The 20,992-nt window shown below is 40.8% G+C and overlaps 8 protein-coding genes across 8 annotated transcripts; 6 read left to right on the top strand and 2 right to left on the bottom strand.

Annotated features, from left to right (window-relative positions):
* Positions 1-791: 791 nt before the first annotated feature.
* Positions 792-2,732, bottom strand: SAPINGB_P002187 (uncharacterized protein; the record flags this gene model as incomplete). The annotated part of the gene is made up of 1 exon (XM_031996906.1): positions 792-2,732. The coding sequence occupies one exon, from the start codon at positions 2,730-2,732 to the stop codon at positions 792-794; it is 1,941 nt and encodes a 646-aa protein (XP_031852797.1).
* A 201-nt stretch (positions 2,733-2,933) lies between these two features.
* On the top strand, positions 2,934-4,058 carry SAPINGB_P002186 (uncharacterized protein; the record flags this gene model as incomplete). The annotated part of the gene is made up of 1 exon (XM_031996905.1): positions 2,934-4,058. The coding sequence occupies one exon, from the start codon at positions 2,934-2,936 to the stop codon at positions 4,056-4,058; it is 1,125 nt and encodes a 374-aa protein (XP_031852796.1).
* A 191-nt stretch (positions 4,059-4,249) lies between these two features.
* SAPINGB_P002185 (uncharacterized protein) lies at positions 4,250-6,220 on the top strand (the record flags this gene model as incomplete). The annotated part of the gene is made up of 1 exon (XM_031996904.1): positions 4,250-6,220. The coding sequence occupies one exon, from the start codon at positions 4,250-4,252 to the stop codon at positions 6,218-6,220; it is 1,971 nt and encodes a 656-aa protein (XP_031852795.1).
* Positions 6,221-6,494: 274 nt separating this feature from the next.
* Positions 6,495-7,258, top strand: SAPINGB_P002184 (uncharacterized protein; the record flags this gene model as incomplete). Its single annotated transcript, XM_031996903.1, has 3 exons — positions 6,495-6,642; positions 6,693-6,775; positions 6,827-7,258. The coding sequence occupies 3 exons, from the start codon at positions 6,495-6,497 to the stop codon at positions 7,256-7,258; spliced, it is 663 nt and encodes a 220-aa protein (XP_031852794.1).
* Positions 7,259-7,396: 138 nt separating this feature from the next.
* On the top strand, positions 7,397-8,454 carry SAPINGB_P002183 (uncharacterized protein; the record flags this gene model as incomplete). Its single annotated transcript, XM_031996902.1, has 2 exons — positions 7,397-8,318; positions 8,432-8,454. The coding sequence occupies 2 exons, from the start codon at positions 7,397-7,399 to the stop codon at positions 8,452-8,454; spliced, it is 945 nt and encodes a 314-aa protein (XP_031852793.1).
* Positions 8,455-8,625: 171 nt separating this feature from the next.
* SAPINGB_P002182 (uncharacterized protein) lies at positions 8,626-10,959 on the bottom strand (the record flags this gene model as incomplete). The annotated part of the gene is made up of 1 exon (XM_031996901.1): positions 8,626-10,959. One exon carries the CDS (start codon positions 10,957-10,959, stop codon positions 8,626-8,628), a length of 2,334 nt encoding a protein of 777 aa, XP_031852792.1.
* Positions 10,960-11,150: 191 nt separating this feature from the next.
* Positions 11,151-15,830, top strand: SAPINGB_P002181 (uncharacterized protein; the record flags this gene model as incomplete). Its single annotated transcript, XM_031996900.1, has 1 exon — positions 11,151-15,830. One exon carries the CDS (start codon positions 11,151-11,153, stop codon positions 15,828-15,830), a length of 4,680 nt encoding a protein of 1,559 aa, XP_031852791.1.
* A 2,285-nt stretch (positions 15,831-18,115) lies between these two features.
* Positions 18,116-20,242, top strand: SAPINGB_P002180 (uncharacterized protein; the record flags this gene model as incomplete). The annotated part of the gene is made up of 3 exons (XM_031996899.1): positions 18,116-18,174; positions 18,234-18,477; positions 18,557-20,242. 3 exons carry the CDS (start codon positions 18,116-18,118, stop codon positions 20,240-20,242), a joined length of 1,989 nt encoding a protein of 662 aa, XP_031852790.1.
* Between the last annotated feature and the right edge of the window lie 750 nt (positions 20,243-20,992).

Here is a 20,992-nt window from a genome sequence, read left to right as displayed (position 1 = left end):
TTATTTCAATTAATCAATATTAAATGCTTTTATCATTTATTAGTTGAAGTTTCATCATCAAAGTTAGAAAGTTTTAGCGCACAAAAAAAAGGCATCTGCATGTTGCAACCATCCCTCATCATAATATTTCCCCAAACTGGATTCAATTGAGAATTCAAGAAATAAACATTTGCGTTTTTTTTTAGTCGTTGAATAGGTTAATAATAATCATTTAACTAAAAAAAAACTTCTTGTTCAACAACTGGTTAATGCAAGTTTTGTTTATATATATATATATATATATATATATTTTTCAGTCACTAAAAACATTTAATATTTTTATTATTTCAAAGATTTCCCTCTAAGAAATAATAAATTCAATACTCATTGGACACTCAACAACATAATTGATTAAATGATCACGAAATACAGTTCTCTATAACAAGTTTTTTTTTCACATTCCTAGTTCAATCTCTTTTTTTATTTTTTTTTTAAAAAGGTTGACCAAAAAAATATTATTAAATATAAGCAAAAAAAGTTTGTTGCATAGCACCCAGGAGCATCTGTGATTTAGGTATTGATTTAAAGCTTAACAGGAAATTATGTTAAACTGTCAGAAATAAAAATTGTCTCATTGTCTCAATAATAATCAACTTTTAAAGAGCCAAGTTTCAATTTTTTTAACTATATATAGTTACATTGCTACGTAATTACCAATTATAATATGATGTCTAATTCTGGTATATTAATGAAGAAAAAAAAAATTTTTTTATTAAATACACATTATATACAATTTTTTTTAATAAAAATTTTTACTCCATTCTAAAAGTATTAGTAATGTCCCAGCCTTTTTGTCCCAAAATTCCTGTTATAGGAGAAGTTCCTCTGGCGTCTCTGCGGCCAGCCATATAAGTGACATATCCGGGAGGCCCACAAACGATAGCCAAAGATGGGCCTTGTTGATAAAGTTGGGCATCGCGGCCAGTAACCTTACGATCAACAACTTGATCCAAAATGGAGCGATATTTGATTCGAGGATTTTCGACAATCGGACGTTCAACCGTTTCAGATACATCCTCATTAGTGTCAAGTGTGTTACCATTAGATGTAACCGGAGATTCCGGTAAAGAAACAACTGGTTTCATAGTTTCTACAATTTCTTTGGAAACTGGTTCCTCAATAGTTTGAGATTCCTTAAACTCTTTAGATTGCTGTCGTTCACGTTTTACCTCGGCAATGGTTTCCTCTAGCTTCTTTTGTCGGTCCATTTCAGCCTTTAACTTCTCGTTAGTATAGCCTGTGTATTGTAAAGGGGATGGTGTGGGAACATCCGCCTCAGTCAAAAACTTATTTTCATCATCAACGAAAATGTGGAACTTAGCACGACCTGCCTTTTCCAAGAAAAGTAAAAACCGAGAAAATGGAACCTCGTTTCTGCTTCTAACACTGTAATAAACGTCAACAAATCCTCGGGGAGGATTCTGCGACAATAAAGACTGCAAAATTGGCGCAATACCAGTACCTCCAGCAAAAAATGCAATATTTTCTGGAAGAGGGGTCTGTTTTCCAGAAGGCGAAACAAATACTTGCTTTTTATTTTCTTCCAAATTCTTGGATCCGCCAACAATCTTGTTCCAGAAACCTGCTTTATTCTGTGTTTCTTCAGGTTTTTCGCTTTTGGTTTTGGTTTTGACAGAAACTGCATATTCATCGGGGAAGTCTTCAGGAATCATACGACTAGGCAAATCCTCCATAGGAGGACGGGGTGGCATTTCTTTATCAATAGGAGAAAATGGGAATCGGTAACTAACATAGGGGCCTCTAATATCAACAAGGGTTCCAATAGGTAACTTGTGAAGCCATCGACTAACCTCACCATCATTGTACTTCTTAACAAGTAAAACAAATCGACCTTCATCCTCATCCTTGCCAATCATTTTCAAAAGAGCAGGTTGTTTCTTGCTTGGATCATCGCTGGAACTACTGAGACCACCCTGCATAAAGTAAAGAGGAAGTGGGGTATACTTTCGGACAACTTGAATCTCGGGCTGCTTAACATCAATGCTCCAAAGATTCTTTCCGTTCCAAAGAGACTCCTTAGCCTTGAGAACCTTACGGTACTCTTCGTAGTTTCTAGGTGAAAGCTCAATCAGCTGTACATCAGGGGCAACGTCTTCCTTGTAAGTGATTTTGAACGTTGTAAATTTATCAGGTTCCAAAGCTTGAGTGTCGCCAGTCTTTTCACCGCTAACAAAGTATTTATAGGCATAAAGAGCCCACAAAACACCGGCAGCAGCAGCAATATAGGGGAAATGGCGTTTCCAAGGGCTGCTTTCCTCGGGTTTGGGAAGCTTGATTTTACCACCACCGTCGCGCTCCTCACCAGCAGAATTAACTGAGGGAGAGGGTGGGTATTCGTAAGCCACACGTTCATAAGTCAATCGTGGGACATAACCCTTAGAGCCTTGTTCAGCGGGTGCAGTTTTAGAGTTTTCAGAGTGATAAACATCGCTACTAGCAGGTTCCTTTTTAAAAGAAGGAGTTGATTGAGAAGATTCGTGGACTAAAGATGATTCATTGTCATAATTTTCGGTATCTTTGGGCTGTCTTTCGTCCTGTTCTGGAGTTTCTTTTTGGAAAAAGCTTTGAGAGCTGGAAAAAGATCTGCAATTATAAATAAAAAACTTTGAAGCAAATCTCTTTCCTGGGCGATTATAGCGAACAGGAAGCTGATGAAGTTTGAGTTTCAGCATGCTATAGAGACAAGATGAGAGATTATGTTTGGTTGTAAAGAGATAGGAGCTTCTGTCAACTGCTGCAGACAAAAAAAAAAATATTTGCAAAAGAAACCCATCCACGTGACTCTTGTGGAATTTTTTACTCGTTCTGAAGAATCTTGATTTTTTTTTTTTTTTTGCCTCCCAAATTATTAATTGAAATACAAACACTTGAAAATGCCAGCAGAAGAAAATTCTCACAAGCCTCTATTTGTTCTTACAGGTCATAAAGATCGCGTTTGGGATCTCTCAGTACACCCCAAGCTTCCACTTCTTGCAACATGTTCAGGAGATCGTACTGCTCGAATCTACGCACTTAACAAACCCGGGGTTCCTCTGATTGCTAGTTTAGAAGATAGCCATAAAAGAAGCGTTCGTTCTGTAGCATGGAAACCTACAGGAGGAGAAGATGGGTACCCATCTTTGGCACTTGGCTCTTTTGATGCTACTGTCAGTGTCTGGGGTCGTGAACCTCATGAAGGCAACGAAGACGAAGGATTAGATAAAGATGGCGAGTGGTCCTTTTTGGCGACAATTGAAGGACACGAGAATGAAGTTAAGGGTGTTTCGTGGTCTTCTGATGGTTACTTTTTAGCAACATGCTCGCGAGACAAGAGTGTCTGGGTATGGGAAACAGACGACACAAATGAAGAGTTTGAATGTATTATGTTTCTACAAGATCATACTGAGGATGTAAAGCATGTCGTTTGGCATCCTTCTCAACAAACATTTGCTTCCGCATCCTACGACAATACTGTGCGACTTTGGCGCGAAGATGATGATGAATGGGTCTGTGTAGCCAATCTCCAAGGTCACGAGTCCACTGTGTGGTCATGCGACTTTGAAACTGATACAAAACACAAGAATACCGAGGAGCCAGAAATTTTCTCCCCTGCAAGGCTGGTATCTGCTTCAGACGATCTTAAATGTATAGTTTGGAGACGAACTGAATCAACTGGAGGTACACCAAAGGGTGGAATTCCATCAACTTTCCGCAATGATCCGTTATCGGAAACCTGGATCAAGGAAACGGTTTTACCGGAATCGCACACACGTACTATTTACAGCGTTGCATGGAGTCCAAATAGTGGGAGAATTGCTTCAGTAGGATCTGACGGGCGGATAACTATTTACAAGGAAAAGAATGAAGGATCTGGAGAATGGGAAATTGAGACTGTTGTTGATAAGGCTCATGGTGTTTATGAGATTAATTCGGTGGCATGGGCTCCTGATTATCAAGGAGATGGCGAGCTTCTCATTACAGCTGGAGATGATTTTACAACTAAGATTTGGAAACTATAGACTATTTGAATGAACTTTTATAATTTATGGCGTTAGAAAAGCTTTTGAACAAAAAAAAAATCCAGAATTTAAAATGTAAATTTCCTGATAGGAATAAACCCTTGCCCTAAAAAAAATTTTTTCTGATTCCTCTTTTGAAATTTTTTTTTTTTTTTCAATACTCAGTATTCTTTTTTTTATCAACAAAACTAATGGCACCGACAAAAGAAAAAGGCGGGTCAACTAAGCCCGTCACTAGTGATCCTCGTTTTGCAAGGGTTCATAACGATCCTAGATTTCGCATCCCCAAGCAACGACTTCAAAAAGTTAAAATCGATGAGCGTTTCCGTGAGCGGTTACAAAATGATGAAGACTTTAAAAAGCGACCAACAGTTGACAAGTATGGTAGAAAGAAGAATGTTGAAAGTGCTGAGAAGGAGCTTAGCAAATATTATAATTTGAAAGAAGGTGATGATGAAAGCGACGAAGAATATAGTGAAGAGGAATCCAGTGAAGATGAAGACGAGCAAGAAGATAAGGCTGAGAAGAAAGTTTCAAAACCCAAAACCGACGAAGGAAACGAAGATGAGGCCAGAGAAGCAGCAGAAAAATTAAAAAAGTTTCGACGAGCTCGTGGTGAAATTGTTGATGATTCTTCTGAAAGTTCATCAGATGAGGATTCTAGTGACGAATCAGAAGAGGAAGATCTGGTTATTGAAGAAAACGAGGTCCCCCTGGGAGATGAGACTACCACATTTGCTGCTGTTAACATGGATTGGGACAATATTCGTGCTGTTGATTTGATGGCTACCTTTTCAAGTTTTGTTCCACCTAATGGACGGATAGAGTGGGTGAGAATATATCCCAGTGAGTACGGCAAGGAAAAAATGAACCAGGAAGCAGTTTCAGGCCCGCCACGAGATCTTTTTAAAAGTAAGAATAAGAAAGAAGAAAGTGACAGCGAAGACGAAGAAGAGGATAAACCCCTTTTTGAGGTTGATAATGGTGAGGATGTTGAAAGCAATTCTTTAAGAAAATACCAGCTGCAACGTCTGAGATATTACTATGCAGTAGTCAAATGCAACAGCATTGGCACCGCACGCAGCATTTACGACAACTGTGATGGTGCCGAATACGAAGCTACAGCCAATTTGTTTGACTTGAGATATATTCCTGAAGGTGAGACCTTTGAAGATAAGCCTCGGGATGAGTGTACCCTCGTTCCCGCAAACTACCAGCCACCAAATTACGCAACCGACGCACTTCGTCACTCTAAAGTTCGTTTAACATGGGATGAGACCCCAGTTGAGCGCATGCAGTTTGCAGCCAAGGCATTTAGCAGGAAGGAGATTGAGGACATGGATGTCAAGGCATACTTGGCAAGTGACTCTGAGGAAGAAGAAGATGACGACAAGGAGCAGAAAAAGAATCTTTACAAGTCGTTATTGGGTCAGAGTGATTACAGTGCTGTTTTCAATGGTGAAGATAAGGACGATGTTGACATGGAGATTACATTTACTCCCGGCCTGGACGAAAAGAAGAAGACTGAAGAGGAGGTCGAAGAGACGACGATTGAAAAGTATAAGCGCAAGATGAAGGAGCGCCGCAAGAAGCACCAAGATAAGATCAAGGAAGAGAAGGAAGTTGAGAAGGAAGAAAAGTCAAAGAAGAAGGGTAAGAAGGGTAAGAAAGAAAAGGAGGATGAAGAAACTAGCAAGGAGACTGCTGAACTTGAGCTTTTGATGACAGAGGATGGCGGTGAGAAACGTTTGGATCATTTCAACATGAAGGAGATTATGAAGGCCGAGAAGCAGCTCAAGAAGAAGGGTAAGAAAGGTAAAAAGGGTGCTGAGGAAATGACGGCACCAGCAGGTCTTGACTTTAAGCTTGATGTGAATGATGAACGTTTCCAGGCTCTTTACGAGGACCACGATTTTGCAATTGATCCCACCAAGCCGCAATTTAAGAAGACACAAAACATGGACCGTCTTATGGATGAACGACGGAAACGTGCAGCGGAGCACGCTGAGGACGATTCAGAGGCTGCGCCGGCGCCCAAGAAAAAGGGCAAGTCTGCGTTTGATGCTGAGAAGAAGCAGAAGAAACAAAAACTGGAGGCTGGCGACCAGTCGTTGTCGGCGCTGGTAGACAAGGTCAAACGGCGTGCACGAGCGGGGAAGTGAGACTTGAGACTTTGGAGATAGAAGATAGAGCCGAGCTTAGTCATGTGCATGTGACACGTAGTGGCCACGTATTTAATAACAAAAAAAATAGTGCAAGTGTAGTCTAAAAAAATAATCAACAACACAACAATAACAAAATTTTGATTGACCAAAATGAAAATCAAAAATATTCAAAAATTCAAAAAAATAAAATAATAAAATATTTTTTTTTTTGTCCCTTGAAACTCCCTTGCCAGACTTTTGCTGTCAACATTCTTCATCATCAACACTCATTATGGTTGCCAAAATACCCACAACCATTCTGGCTCTTGTTTTGGCTGTTTTTGCGCAGCTGACAACAGCGTTCCACTTTTATCTAGGCGGTGATGCCCCAGCACAGCAATGCTTTTACATGGATCTGCATGAGGATACCGTGCTAGTGTGTATGTTTACAAAGCCATTGATCCAAGCGATAAGACTAACGGGTACTTAGCTAAACACAACGCTCTCGAATTTGATGAAACCACCAAGACTTACACTCGTCCATCGACCCTTGCTCTTCAAGTGACAATTGAGGTCAGTTTGTTTATTTTCAATTTTTTTTTTTCTTTTGCTAACATTTCTCAGGAAACTTTTGATAACGACCACCGTGTCCGCAACCAACGCATGGAGTCGCAAGGAGACTTTACCTTCACAGCCGCCGATTCTGGTGAGCACCGCATCTGTTACCGTGCACTTTCTGGCGGCTGGTTCCATCCCAGCAAGGTCAAGGTGTACTTGGACGTTGCACAGGGATCCGGCAGCCATATTGACTCGTCCAACTCCAAAAAGCTTAACACGCTGGCTGATCGTGTGCGGGACATCAATAATAAGATGGGCTTAATTAAGGTTGAGCAGCACCTGATGCGTGAGCGCGAAGCTCAATTCCGTAACCAGAGTGAGAGTACCAACGCCAGTGCTGTTAAGTGGTCCATTATTCAGCTGGCTGTACTTGGCCTGACGTGCGTGTGGCAACTCCATCACCTGCGTGGCTTCTTTATGAAGCAAAAGCTCGTGTAAAATCAGACCCTTAAAAGTTTAAATAATTTCGGGATACAATATTAATATAGGGGTTTTTTTTTTTAATTGGGGAAGTTATTTAGTTTCCATATATATGTGTAATTTTTTTTTCTTACTTAATCCATCCACACTCCAAACATGTCTCTTGATCTTGACGAATATTTGCGATATGGCCGCCAAATGATTGTTCCGGAATTTGGCGGTCTAAATACCCAGCTGGATCTCAAAAATGCTTCTATCCTTATCATTGGTGCAGGCGGTCTTGGGTGTCCTGCTATTGCGTACCTTGCTGGCGCAGGTATCGGCACACTCACCATTGTTGATGGTGATACAGTCGAGGCTTCCAATTTACACCGACAGGTGGCTCACAGTACGGCCACGGTGGGAGAGTACAAGGTCGTGAGCGCAGCAAAGTTTGTGGCCAACTTGAATCCTCATGTTAACGTAAGGACTGTGACAAGCCACTTAACTTTGGACAATGTGTTTGATGTGATTAGAACCGAAGATGCAAAGACAACGGAAACCGGACCATGGGACTTTGATGTGATTTTAGACTGTTCGGATAACCCGGCAACAAGGTATCTTGTGAATGACGCGGCGGTTTTGGCCAAAACTCCTGTTGTTTCAGCATCTGCGCTCAAAACAGAGGGCCAGCTGTGTTTGCTAAACTTCCAAGGTGGGCCATGCTATCGGTGCTTGTTCCCAGTCCCGCCACCTGCCAACTCGGTGGTTGCTTGTGGCGATGGCGGGATTTTGGGGCCTGTTGTTGGTATGCTGGGTGTGTATCAAGCTTTGGAGGCAATTAAGATTGTGGCCAAAATTTACGAGGGCCCCGAGCCAAAGCAGCAGTATACTCCAGCGCTAATGCTATTCTCTGCATTGTCTTTTCCATCATGGAGAAACATTCGCATGCGCGGTGCAAAGCCTGGGTGTGCCGCATGTGACCCTACCTCACATGTAACGCGTAAGGATATTGAAACCAGAGACTATGTTGCTTTCTGTGGGCACGCCGATGCCCCACGGATACTACCCGAGGAGCGTATTTCTGCCGGGGACTACGGTGAAATTGTGAAATCTGGAGAGCCACACGTTTTAATAGATGTGCGGCCGCGCGCGCATTTTGAGATTTGCAATTTGCCTAATTCTATAAATATTCCATTACATGAGTTACAGACTATGGATGGCACCAAGCTTAAGGAGGTGGCACTATGGGAAAATGGACCCGTTTACGTTGTTTGCCGATATGGCAATGACTCTCAGCCTGGAGTCACTGCGATTAAGGATAAGTTGGGGGTGACAAAAGTCTGGGACATTATTGGAGGGCTCAACGCATGGTCAGCTCAGGTGGACTCCGAGTTCCCACGATATTAAGTATCATATAGACGTTGGAATCGAATGATGCCGCCAGTAGATGCGGCTGCGTACCATTCTGCAGTGTCAAAACAAGTGCTCCAGGCCAAGTCCTTGATGGTGACATTTTGCGGGAAGATCTGCTCAATGTCAAGTGCTTTGTGTTTTTCCAAAACTGAAGGTTTGTAGAGGTCGTGGATGCGGTACTTTTTTTCCTTGGAACTAAAGTCGAGGGCCCATAACAGTCCTTGTTCATATGGAGAGATCTTGATGCGCTTGCGGGCCATAAGCTTGCGCACGAGGTTACCGGTGATTACAGTGCCATCAGCACCACCGCTCAAAAAGTATGGGTGATATTTGGAAACGGCAAGTGCCATAGTTGTTGATGCATGGTTTGCCACAGCATTTGTGTAGACATGGGATTTGAAGAGACGAATGTAAGTAGCGTAGGCAAAATGACTATCGTCTCCGAAAATTAGACACTCGAGATGGGGTAAATAGGCCACAACAGCGGCCGATCCTTTTCGACGGTGGTTGTAGATACGGTGGAGAGGGTTGTGGACGTCAAAGATACACATGTGACCATCTGTTGAAGAAAGAATTAGAATGGTTTTGTTATTTGGGTATCCAGAAGTCATGGTTATTACTGCCGATTGGAAGATGGTTTCGAAGAAGGACGGTTCAGTAGAAAATTCCGAGGTATCTGAAATGTCGAATTCGGCAACTTGGCCCTCGGTACTTGCAACAGAAAGAGCTTCAGAAGTACGCCAGCAAAAAGTAATGATTTTATATGGATCTGGCAGAAAATATTCGCGAAAGGGTGTTTGAGCATGAAGATGGATAGGCGAGGAAGATGTTGTTGGTAGGGGCAAATTGTACACGCGAAGACCTCCGTCTTGTGAAAGCACAGCAAGAGAACCCAATGAATTGTTTGTGCGGTCTTGTGGGGTCACAAGTGGACGCCAAGCCACTTTTAGTGCACTTCCAAAGTCACCGGAAAGCGTGAAAACCAGAGAAGCTAGGGAATTGGTAAGGTCGACGCGATAAATATAGACAGATGAAGGGTATGAGGATTTGGCGAAAATTGAAGTCACTTCAGACACAATTGGCGATGACACAGGGTCGCGGCCTGGATCGTCCAGTAGACCTACTGCCAGGTATTGGGTCTCTGGGTTTGCATGGGCTTCTGCCCAAGAAATTGAGGTGACTACACCGCCAGCATTGAGAAAAAAGCTGTTAGGAGATTCCGTGGGTTTACTTTCAAAGAGGGGGATTTGTTGGTCGTCTATTATGAGGGGGGTTGATGGATTAACGAGAAATTTTGCAGCTTCATCAGCCGAAAGAGTATTGAGGGACTGCTGGGAAAAGTCCAAAGCTATGGGCGCGTCGTCGTTAGTTGGATATACCATTCCCTGGCCCATTTGTGAGGCTTTGGGCATAAAGATTGAGTTTTCCCAGTGTTGGCGCATCAGCACGGCCCGGGTCAGGCTTTGCTGGTCATGGCCCACCAACAGATGCATTTGTATCATGACGGAGCCCTGCATTTTGCGCTTGTTGGAGGCTGTAAGACTTTCACCTTTATGTGTATTTGTAGCAGATTTACGCGTTGGCGTTTTAGCGGTGGTGCTACTTCCGCGTGAACGGCCACGACGTCTGCGTGGCTTCTCATCTTCTGCTTCAAAGTCATCATCCTCTTCATCCATGGGCTCGTCCGGGTCATCTTCATGGTCGGGTTCTTGAAAATCATCGTCATCGTCATCATCGTCATCGTTATTCTCTTCATCCACATACTCTTCCTCGTCTTCGCTTTCTTTTTTCGCACGTCGGTAGGCTCTTCGCAATGGTTTTTCTTTAGGAGTTGGTTTTGGTGTTTCTTTAAGAGTTGACTTTGGTTTCCTTTTGGAAGTTGTTGACTTTGGAGTTGATTTAGGTTTCGGTTTCGGTTTGGGGGGTTCGGGTGCTCCTGGTAAAGAAGGCTTGCTGTTTTTTGGGGGCCGTCCACGGCGCCTTTTAGGAGGATCTGGTTGTTGAGCAGGGATTTCGAGTTGTTCTACAGGGATTTCAGCAACTTTTTCTGATTGCCTAGGAGGGATTTCGGGTTGTTCCAATTGCTTTGAAGGATTTTCGGAGTGTTGTGATTGCTCAACAGGCAGTTCTGTTGGTTGTTGTTTTGGTGGGTCTTGTTCGGATTGTTTTGAATTAGGTTTTATTTCTTCCAGGCTACTTTTCGCGTCGGGTTTTGGAGAATTGGTGTCCCGGGGAGTCTGTGGCGACGAGCTCCGACTGAAATACGCGTCGAGAGTCGGTGTTGAGGCCGAGCTTCGGGACCTTGTTGAACGTCTCGGCGGCATTGTGAAGAATGGCTGGCAGTGATTACAAAAAAAAAAAAAAAAAAAAAATTGGCAGCAGACAATAAAAAAATAAAAAAACAAAAATAAAAAAACAAAAATAAAAAAAAAAAAAAAACCCTCGTTTAGCCCTTCACATTTTTTTTTCTTTTCTAACCATCTATTATAACATTACTATTCACAGCCCCCCTAAAATGCCAGTTCCAGATGAAACCGATACAAGCTTCTCTCAAATGGAGGCAGACGATTTTGCAGAACCTACAGCTTCAAGTTCACCAACAGATCCATTTCTTGATTTTAGCAGCATTTCAGAGCAACAGCATGTGAGCACAACGTTGCCACAATACTTTAAACGGGCCGATAAGAAGCCCGAGCCGGTGGCGGCAGACACTAACTTGGACGACACCGCAACAGCGGCAGACGATCTGGGCCCTGGAGACGATACATTAGATGAGATTCCATCTGACGTTGAAAACATTGATAATGTGCCATCACCAATGACACGCACGCCAGGCGAGTACCGGACATTATCACTTGGAGACGCGTCTGGACTACAAGTGAGGTCGATAGACCAACGGTTCCAAACACGACTAAGCTCGCTTTCATCTGTACGCAGTGTTTCGTCGTCTTCGTCATCTTTGCGCAGTAACAGACTGCTTTCCGGGAGAGCATTGACAACTAGCGAAGACGAATTGTTTCTTGGAGACGAGGACAAGCGACCATGGGAGACAGTGCGGTGGAGCAAGCTACGAAAGATTTCAAGTCAGATTTTCAGTGAGTCAGCACAGCGGGCCTACGGCAAGCCTACATGTATAATTGCAGCGGCACGCATTGTGCTGGGCATGTCTCACGGGCATGTGCTTGTGTTTGATTACCACCAAACACTCACGGCTGTAATTGGCAGCAAGACCAAGGCTGTAGAGTGTGGGCCCGTGACAGCACTTGCAGTTTCGGCCGATTTTAGTTATTTGGCGAGCGGGTACTCGTCAGGCCACATTTTTACGTGGGAGCTTGCAAAGCCTTCTGGGCCGAATATTCATATTTCTCCGTTAAATAAGAGCCTGCTACTCAAGGCGAAGCATGCAGACGGGCATTTGGAAAATTCGGAAGTGATTTACTTGAATTTTATAGGCAAGCGACACTCTGCACTTGTTTCTGGCGATGTTACCGGGATGGCGTTTTCGCATGATACTGTGCGCTCTATGGTTGGGCGGACAGTTATTACTCGACGAATCATGGGGAGGTACCCTGGGAGTGTTTTAGGGGCTACAAAAAGAAAGCCTACAGCATTACTTGCGTGTTCTCCTCTGCCACTGGGCAATGTTATTCAACCTACAGACAAGTGCTGTCTTGTTGCAATCATGACACCGTATTTGCTTGCCATTGTGTCTGTTCTTCCAACGCCACGAACGGAGTTTAAAACTGGGCGGCCCAAAAGTGTTTCGAATGACATTGGGCTGTCTGGGTGTGTTGCATGGCTGCCAGCTTTAAAGGGTACGGCTGGTGTAGCTAGTGAGACCAACACGAGGCTTGCGTACTCTTGGGGGAACGTTTTAACAATTATGGAGATTGTTGCTACGGCTGGAGTTAAGAAGAATGAGGTTGGGCTAAAGTTCAATTTCCAAAAGCGATACGTTGGGGATGAGGCCATTGTGTCTATTCAGTGGATCAGCCGGCAGGTGCTTGGGCTTGTGACGTCGACGCAACGATTTCTTTTTTTGAATGAGGAGACCATGAAGGTTTCTGCGACGGTTGATTTGCTGAGCAAGCACCTGATGCATACTGATTATTTTTCCGATATTCTCAAGGACTTGACTGTTGTTGATTCTGAGACTGGAGATGTAAGGCCTGTTGTTGTTTGTGATGGGTATTTTAACAGTGTGCGTGGGTTTAAGGGGAAGATATTTTTGCTTGGCAAGTATGAGCTTGTTGCAGGGACGGTATCGAACTGGGCTGACCGGTTGCTAGACACTATGGAACTTGGAGACTACATTGGAGCGATTGACTTGGCTACAAGTTATTATTTGGGGACTCAAGATTTGGCGATTGTGGGGCTACCTCAGGATGATGAGGAGCGGCATGCGATTGTGATTAAGAATTTACCTGGGATGATGATTGCGTCTATCAAGTATACGTTCAATGGGTCTGGGCATGGAGAGAATGTGGGAGGGGTTTCATGGGAGGAATTTGTTGGAGAGCTGTGTGAGGTGACTCTTGAGGCTTGGATAGCAATTGGCAAGCCTGGAGAGTTACTTGAGCAAGTGTTTGATGAGTTTGAGGAACACCATTATGGGCGAATATTTTTTGAGACATTAACACGACAAATTTCGAGCGGCCGGGTGACACAGCTACCACCGACTGTATTTCGGGAGCTTGTGAAGACACATGTTGGAGATCCTGAGCTTGCAGAGCGGCTTGAAGAGGTGATTTGTTCGCTTGATATCCGGACGTTAGATGTTGATGCAGCAGTTACACTTGCACGACAGCACCATTTGAAGGATACTTTGATTTACATTTGGAATCATGCATTAGGAGACTACGTGACACCACTTGTTGAGTTTATTGAGACGATTACAAGACGTGGTGGAGATGGACACTTGAGTGAGGCTGAGAAGGTGTACCCATACTTGTCATATATTTTGTCTGGAAGAGTATACCCTACAGGGCTTTCTTTTGAAGATGAGCGGGTTGCATTTCGGGCCAAGTCTTATGTTTATTATTTTTTGTTTGCTAGCAGCAACATTGCATGGCCACAGGGAGGTCCTGTAATTTATACGAGTGATTCTGGGGTGGATGAGCCTGTTTATCCTTATCTTACGGTGTTGTTACGGTTTAATACAGCTGCGTTTTTCGCTGCATTGAATGAAGCGTTTGAAGATCCATTTTTAAATGAGGAGGGGAGTGGTAGTGGTAGTGGTAGTGGTAGTGGTGGTAGTGATAATAGCGGAGGAGGGGTTATTGCTATTGATGGTGGAGATGAGGCGGAGACGTTTGGAGCTACAGTGAACCGGCAGTTGATTGTCAACATTTTGCTTGAGGTTTTTGGCAACCATGGGGAACTACAAGAGCACCGGATATTTTTCAACATTTTCCTTGCCCGCAACTATCCCAAGTATACACAATTTATTATACTGCCTGGTCAGGTATTGACACGGGTAGTTGAGGAAGTGTGCAATTGTGGAGATCCAGAGTTGAAGGATGAATGCGAGCTAAGTTTGGAGTCGTTATTGTCCAAGTATAAGCCGTATGATCTTGAGAGGGTGATTGGGATGTTGGAAGAGGTGAGGTTTTATGGTGTTTTACAGTATGTGTTTCGTGGGGAGCGTCGGTATAGCAAATTATTGGAGACTGCTGTACGTGCGTTTAAGGAGAATAATAGAAGTGTGAATGTGAATGTGGATGGTGATGATGGTGATGAGAAAAAGAAGAAAATGCTGGATGTTTTAGGAGAGTGTTTAAGGAATACCAGAGAACGGGGGAATGCTGTTATTGAGAAGGAACGGGTTGCAGTTGAAGGGTTGATTCGGGAAAACTTTGGGTTGTTTGTCGGGCTGAATGCTCGGCGGGTTGTTCGGTTATTGTCAATGAATGGTGCTGGGGGGTTGCATGATGAAGTATTTAAGCTTGGAAAGGATAAGAAGAATCTTCAATTTGATTATTTGGATGCATTGTTTAGTGTTGGGAGGTTAGGTGGGACCAAATTACCTGGGAAGAAGTTTCGGCATTTATATGTTGAGCTTCTTTGTGAGCGTGGAGAGATTGAGAAATTGTTTGAAGTTTTTAAGAGTCAGTTGACAGGTGCTGAGGATGTTGATTTAGATGTTGTTGGTGATGCATTGGAGAGAGCAGGAGCAGTTGATAGCTTGGTTTTATTATTGCAACGTCAGGGGAAGCCAAGGGAGGCATTGGAGAGCGTTGTGAGTAAAGTACGGGAGGTTGTTGCAGATGGGGAGGATGCAACACGATTTGTTGATTTAGGAGTTGAGGTTTGTTTTCATGGAGGTCGGGGGAGTTTTGGGGAAGGATTATGGATTAAGTTGATTGATGGGATTGTTGAGTTGAGAGAGCAGCATAAGGATGCAGGGCCATTGTTGCAGAAGGTTTTATCAGCGTTGTTGGATAGGGGTGGAGATAATGGGACGATTGTTAGGATATGCAGTGGATTATTGCAAGATAAGGTTGAAGGAGAAAATGGTGATGGTTATGGTGATGATAATGGAAGGGTAGTTAAAACTTTGTCATCTTTATCTTCGAAAAGGACTGTTGGAGCTGTGCGTCCTATTTTGAGTGAGTTATTTGCAGCTTATCGATATCAGGAGCGAGTTGTGACAATTGCTCGACGGCTTCTTGATGGGGATGCATATGAGCGATTACAAGAACTTGTTAGTGCACGGCGACAAGGATGGCGAGTTGCAGCCTCTGGTGAGTGTGAGGGATGTGGGCGAGCGGTTGTTGGGTTAGGGGTTGATGCAGCTTGGGTTTATTTTGAGTGGGAGATGAGGACCAAGGGAGAGCTTGCACGGGCGGCTGTTGCGCGGGTAGAGGCAGCAGCGCGTGGGAAGGCTGGGAGTGGTCCAGATGGGGCTGCAGTTGTTGCAAGGCAGGCGCGAGCGTTGCGCAAGGGGAAGGGGAAGGGTAAGGGTAATGGTAATGGGGGTAGCAATAATAATGGAAATGGAAATGGAAGTAGTTGTGGTTGTGGGAATGAAAGTGTTGAGCAGACGGCTAAATGGCGGGCGATAGCGGCCGGACGGAGCGCAGGAGAGGATGGAAGGGTTGTTGTTGTTTTTCGGTGTGGCCACGCATATCATTTGGGATGTTTGAGGAATCTTGGGGTTGTTGGTCAAGGGTTGAAGTGTGTCATTGATGGGTGAGGTGTAATAAATATATATAAAAGCGTGAAGTTATGTAATTATTTATTATTATTATTATTATAATATTATATATTAAATTATTGAATTATTAATATAAATTAATTATAATAAAATTATTATTATTATTATTAACCGGGGAAATATTAGAATTGATCCGAAAGGGTGCCAAGAAAGAAAGAAAAAAAAATGGCGATTTTTATTTTTTTTGTTTGTTTGTTTGTACAAAAGACAACGCGGTTTAATAAATCCGGTCGGGGCTTTAAGAGAGGCCGAAAATGCGATGTTTTAGATTTAGTTTAGTTTAGTTTAATTTAATTTAATTTAATTTAATATGTGTGTGTGTGGGGGTATTAATACAGATAATTATTAAAGGAAAGCCAAAAAAGATATTTATTAGTATTATTATTACAGTTATTATTGATATAATTGATATAATTGATATTAAACATAAAAGAAGAAGTTCCAGACGTGCGTGGGAAAGAAAGGCAAAAGCGGGGGAACGGAGAATTAAAAAAACAAAAAAACAAAAAAATTTAAAATTTCGAGGTTTTTTTTTTTTTTTATTTTTAAATAAGCGGGTTATCTTTTTTAAATATATATATATATAAAATTATATAATTAATTTGAAATAGATTTAAAAAGAAAATTGAATTAATTGAAATAATTGATTAATTGAAATGATTTATGAGATTTATATTATTAAAAAAAAAACTAAAAAGGGGCAAAAATGATAAATAAATGTGAATAAATAATGGTTTAAATTTTTTTTTTTTTTTTCCCCAGGATTTTTGTTATTTTATTTTATATTTTTTCCATAAAAAATTATAATAAAATAAAATAAAAATAAAAATAAAAAAGGCTCGGAGAAATGGAGAAGGAGGGGAAAGGCGGCAGATTTAATTTTTTTTTTTTTTAAAGATAATATGTCAAAAAAGATATATACAAAAGTCAGTTCAAATATATATATATATATATTTTTATATATAAATATAAAATGTCAATAGAAAAAAAAAAGGATGTCAAAAGATTCTGGGGAAAATAAAAAATAGAAAAAAAATATAAAGATTAGTCATAAGATAGTAATGATTAATAATTTATCAATTATTATGTAATATATATATATATATTTTTTTTTTTTTTTTTTTTTTTTTAAAGTTACGGCTGGAAATATCCATTTTTTTTTCAAAAATTTCTTTGGGGCTTTTTAAGAAAAAAAAAAAATTGTTTCTTTTTTTTCAACAACAACCCCCGGAAAAACCCCCCAAAAAGAAAAAAAGAAAAACTAATTACGTCAGAAATGAGTCATCTCTGGTCTCCCCACACTTTTTTTTTTTTTTTTTTTTTTACTACTACTACTACTACTACTACTAATATTACTATTACTGACTACTGCTGTTACTGGTGGTGCTGCTTTTTCTTTCTTTCTTTTTAGTAGTACAAAAAATAGAGATTTTATTTATCCGTTAGTTAGCAGCACTAATAGTAGTAGTAGTAGTACTGAATAGTACTAATTAGCAGTACTTTGGAAATTCAAAAAAGGTTTTTAGAAATTTAATTTTTTTTTTTTTTTTTATTTTTCTGGGGAAGAAAATATCTTGCAGCCACACACAAACAAAATAAATAAATAAAAAAAATTTCAATCAATCAATTAATTTATTTTAATTTATTTTAATTTAATAAATAAACACATCTTGTTGGGAATTTTTTTTTTTTCCTTTTACCCTCTCACGTCAACAATATATATATATATATTTATTAAACAATATAATAATAATAATAATAACCATCAACCCCTTTTGGTCTACACATAAATATATATATATATATATACACATACATACAACCTACCACCATATAAATAAATACAAATAACAACAACAACACCCGCGGGTTCCGGCCAATCAGCCAATATTGAAACAAACAAACAAAATATATTTCTTCTAATTATTATTATTTATTATATTATTATATAAGGACATTTATATTTATGTATTTATTTATTCATATATATATTTATTTAATTTAATACAAAAGAAACAACCTACTACTATTGTTTTAATAACAAGTATAAATATCAAGGAATTTCCCCCCCTTTTTTTTTTAATAAATTTATTATAATACATTTTTTTTTTATTTATATAATTATTTTTTTTTTCTATTCTATTCAATTAATTTTTTTTTCTTCTTATTCTTCTTTTTTAAAAAAAATATATATATAATATAATATATATATATACTACCCTCTATTTATCTTTTAATCCAAAAAATCATCTTCACTATTCTAAATGTCTGGCATTGCTGAATCCGCCATCAAGGGAAGACCAACCCCTCAGGCTTTCTTTGAGTATGTTTAATCAATCAATCAATCAATCAATCCAATAAATATCTAACTTTCACTTTTAGTAAACACCCCGCAGAACCACATCTTAGTAACCTCGACCACTACAAGGAACTCTACAAAGAATCCATTGAAAACCCAAACAAGTTCTTTGGTAACCTCGCTCACGAACTCCTCTCTTGGGATCACGACTTCACCACTGTCTCCTCAGGTGGCTTTGAACATGGTGATATGGCTTGGTTCCTTGAGGGAAGACTCAATGCTTCTTACAACTGTGTCGATAGACATGCCGCAAAGAACCCTGATAAGGTATGACCTTTAATTTTTTTTTTTTTTAATCCTAACCAAATTCACACAACTAACTTTTTTCTTTCTTTCTTTCTTTCAGGTCGCAATCATCTACGAAGCTGATGACGCTAAAGATTCCCGTAAAATCACCTACGGAGAACTCATGGCCGAAGTCTCCCGTGTCGCTGGTGTTCTCAAGTCCTTTGGTGTTACCAAGGGTGACTCAGTCGCTGTTTACCTTCCTATGATTCCAGAAGCTCTTATTGCCCTTCTCGCAATCTCCCGTATCGGTGCCGTCCACTCCGTCATCTTTGCCGGTTTCTCTTCGGGCTCCCTTAAGGACCGTGTCAATGATGCCAAGTCAAAAGTTATCATCACTACTGACGAAGGTAAGCGTGGTGGTAAAACCGTCTACACAAAGAAAATCGTCGATGAAGGTCTTAAGGATGCTCCCTCTGTCGAAAAGGTCCTTGTCTACCAGAGAACTGGCAACCAGGTCCCCTGGACTGAAGGCCGTGACTTTTGGTGGCACGAAGAGGTCGACAAACACAGACCTTACCTCGCTCCTGTCCCTGTCTCTTCTGAAGACCCCCTCTTCCTTCTCTACACCTCTGGCTCTACTGGCTCTCCTAAGGGTGTTGTCCATGTTACTGGTGGCTACCTTCTCGGTGCTGCTGCTACATGCAAGTACGTCTTTGATATCCACCCTGACGATATTCTCTTCACTGCTGGTGATGTTGGTTGGATCACTGGCCATACTTATGCCTTTTACGGTCCCCTTCTCCTTGGTGCCACCACCATCATCTTTGAAGGTACCCCTGCCTACCCTGATTACTCTAGATACTGGGAGATTGTTGAGAAGTACAAGGCTACCCAATTCTACGTCGCCCCCACTGCTCTGCGTCTGCTGAAGCGTGCTGGTGAGGAGTTTGTTAAGAAGCACGATCTTTCCTCTCTCCGTACTCTTGGCTCTGTCGGTGAGCCCATTGCTGCCGAAATCTGGGAGTGGTACAATGAGCACGTTGGTAACAATGACTGCCACATCACTGACACTTACTGGCAAACTGAGACTGGTTCCCACATCATTGCCCCCCTTGCTGGTGTCACTCCTATGAAGCCTGGTTCTGCCACTCTCCCCTTCTTTGGCATTGACCTTGTTCTTATCGACCCTGTTTCTGGTGAGGAAATCAAGGGTAATGACGTCGAGGGTGTTTTGGCTATTCGCAAGCCTTGGCCTTCTATTGCCAGAACTGTTTATGGTTCCCACAAGAGATACCTTGAGACTTACCTTAAGCCATACCCTGGCTACTACTTCACAGGTGATGGTGCTGCCCGTGATAAGGAAGGTTACTACTGGATCCGTGGCCGTGTTGATGATGTTGTCAATGTTTCTGGCCATCGTCTTTCTACTGCCGAGATTGAGGCTGCTCTGATTCAGCACTCTGCTGTTGGTGAGGCTGCCGTTGTTGGTGTTGCTGATGAGCTTACTGGCCAGGCTGTTATTGCCTTTGTTTCTCTCAAGTCTGGTACTCCTGCTTCTGATGAGCTCCGTAAGGAACTTATTCTTCAAGTTCGTCGTGAAATTGGACCTTTCTCTGCTCCTAAGGCTGTCCTTATTGTTGAGGATCTGCCCAAGACTCGTTCAGGTAAGATTATGCGCCGCATTCTGCGCAAGATTGTTTCTGGCGAGGCTGACTCTATTGGTGATACTTCTACTCTGAGTGAGCCCCACGTTGTTGATGAGATTATTGCATCTGTTGACAAGCAGTTTAAGATTCCCAAATAAAGTGTAAAATAGTAGGTTTTGTTTTATCATAAAATAATAATAATGAAAAAAAAATTAAAATAAAATTAAAATAAAAATTGTATTTTGTAGTTTAAAACCAAAAAAAATAAAAAATTAAAAAAAAAGAAGAAGAAGAAGATAAATTTCCTGATTTGGAACTGAAATGGTTCTATGTGCACCCAATAGGTCATAGATAACAGCCGTACTATGCACGGCCCGACTGCTTTATCTGGTCTTTGAGGTGGATTTGAGGAGAATTTTTTCATAAAAAACAAAATGGCGGGTATTGCAAGTTTTTATTTAATTGTTTATATATATATATATATGTTAATGTATTAAATTTATTTGAATACTCGGGTCTTGATGGGTCCCGGCTACTTTCGGGTAATGACGCTTTTATTTTTTTATTTTTTATTTATCTCTTATCTCAAAAGGCGCCTTTTTTTCTTTTTTTATTTTTATAATTTTATAATTTTATAAAGAAGAAGAAGAAGAAGAAGAAGAAAAAGAAGAAGAAGAAAAGAGAGAAAAAAAAAAAGGTTTTTTTTAAAAAAAATTTATTTAAATGAAAAAAAAAAGATAAAAATTAATATTAAAAATTATAAAAATAATAAAAAAGTGTATTTAATTTTTTAAAAAATCTGAAAAATTTTTGAATATAAAAAATTTTGAAATTTAAAATGGCGGTTTTTTTTTTTTTTTTTTTCTGTTTACAAAAAAATAAAAATTTTTTTTTTATTCATTTTTTTT

The sequence above is a fragment of the Magnusiomyces paraingens genome (assembly GCF_902498895.1).
Source record: "Magnusiomyces paraingens strain CBS 517.90 genome assembly, contig: contig2, whole genome shotgun sequence".
NCBI lineage: Eukaryota > Fungi > Ascomycota > Dipodascomycetes > Dipodascales > Dipodascaceae > Magnusiomyces > Magnusiomyces paraingens.
Note: the sequence above shows the minus strand (reverse complement) of the source record. Positions and strands in the feature narration are given on the sequence as shown.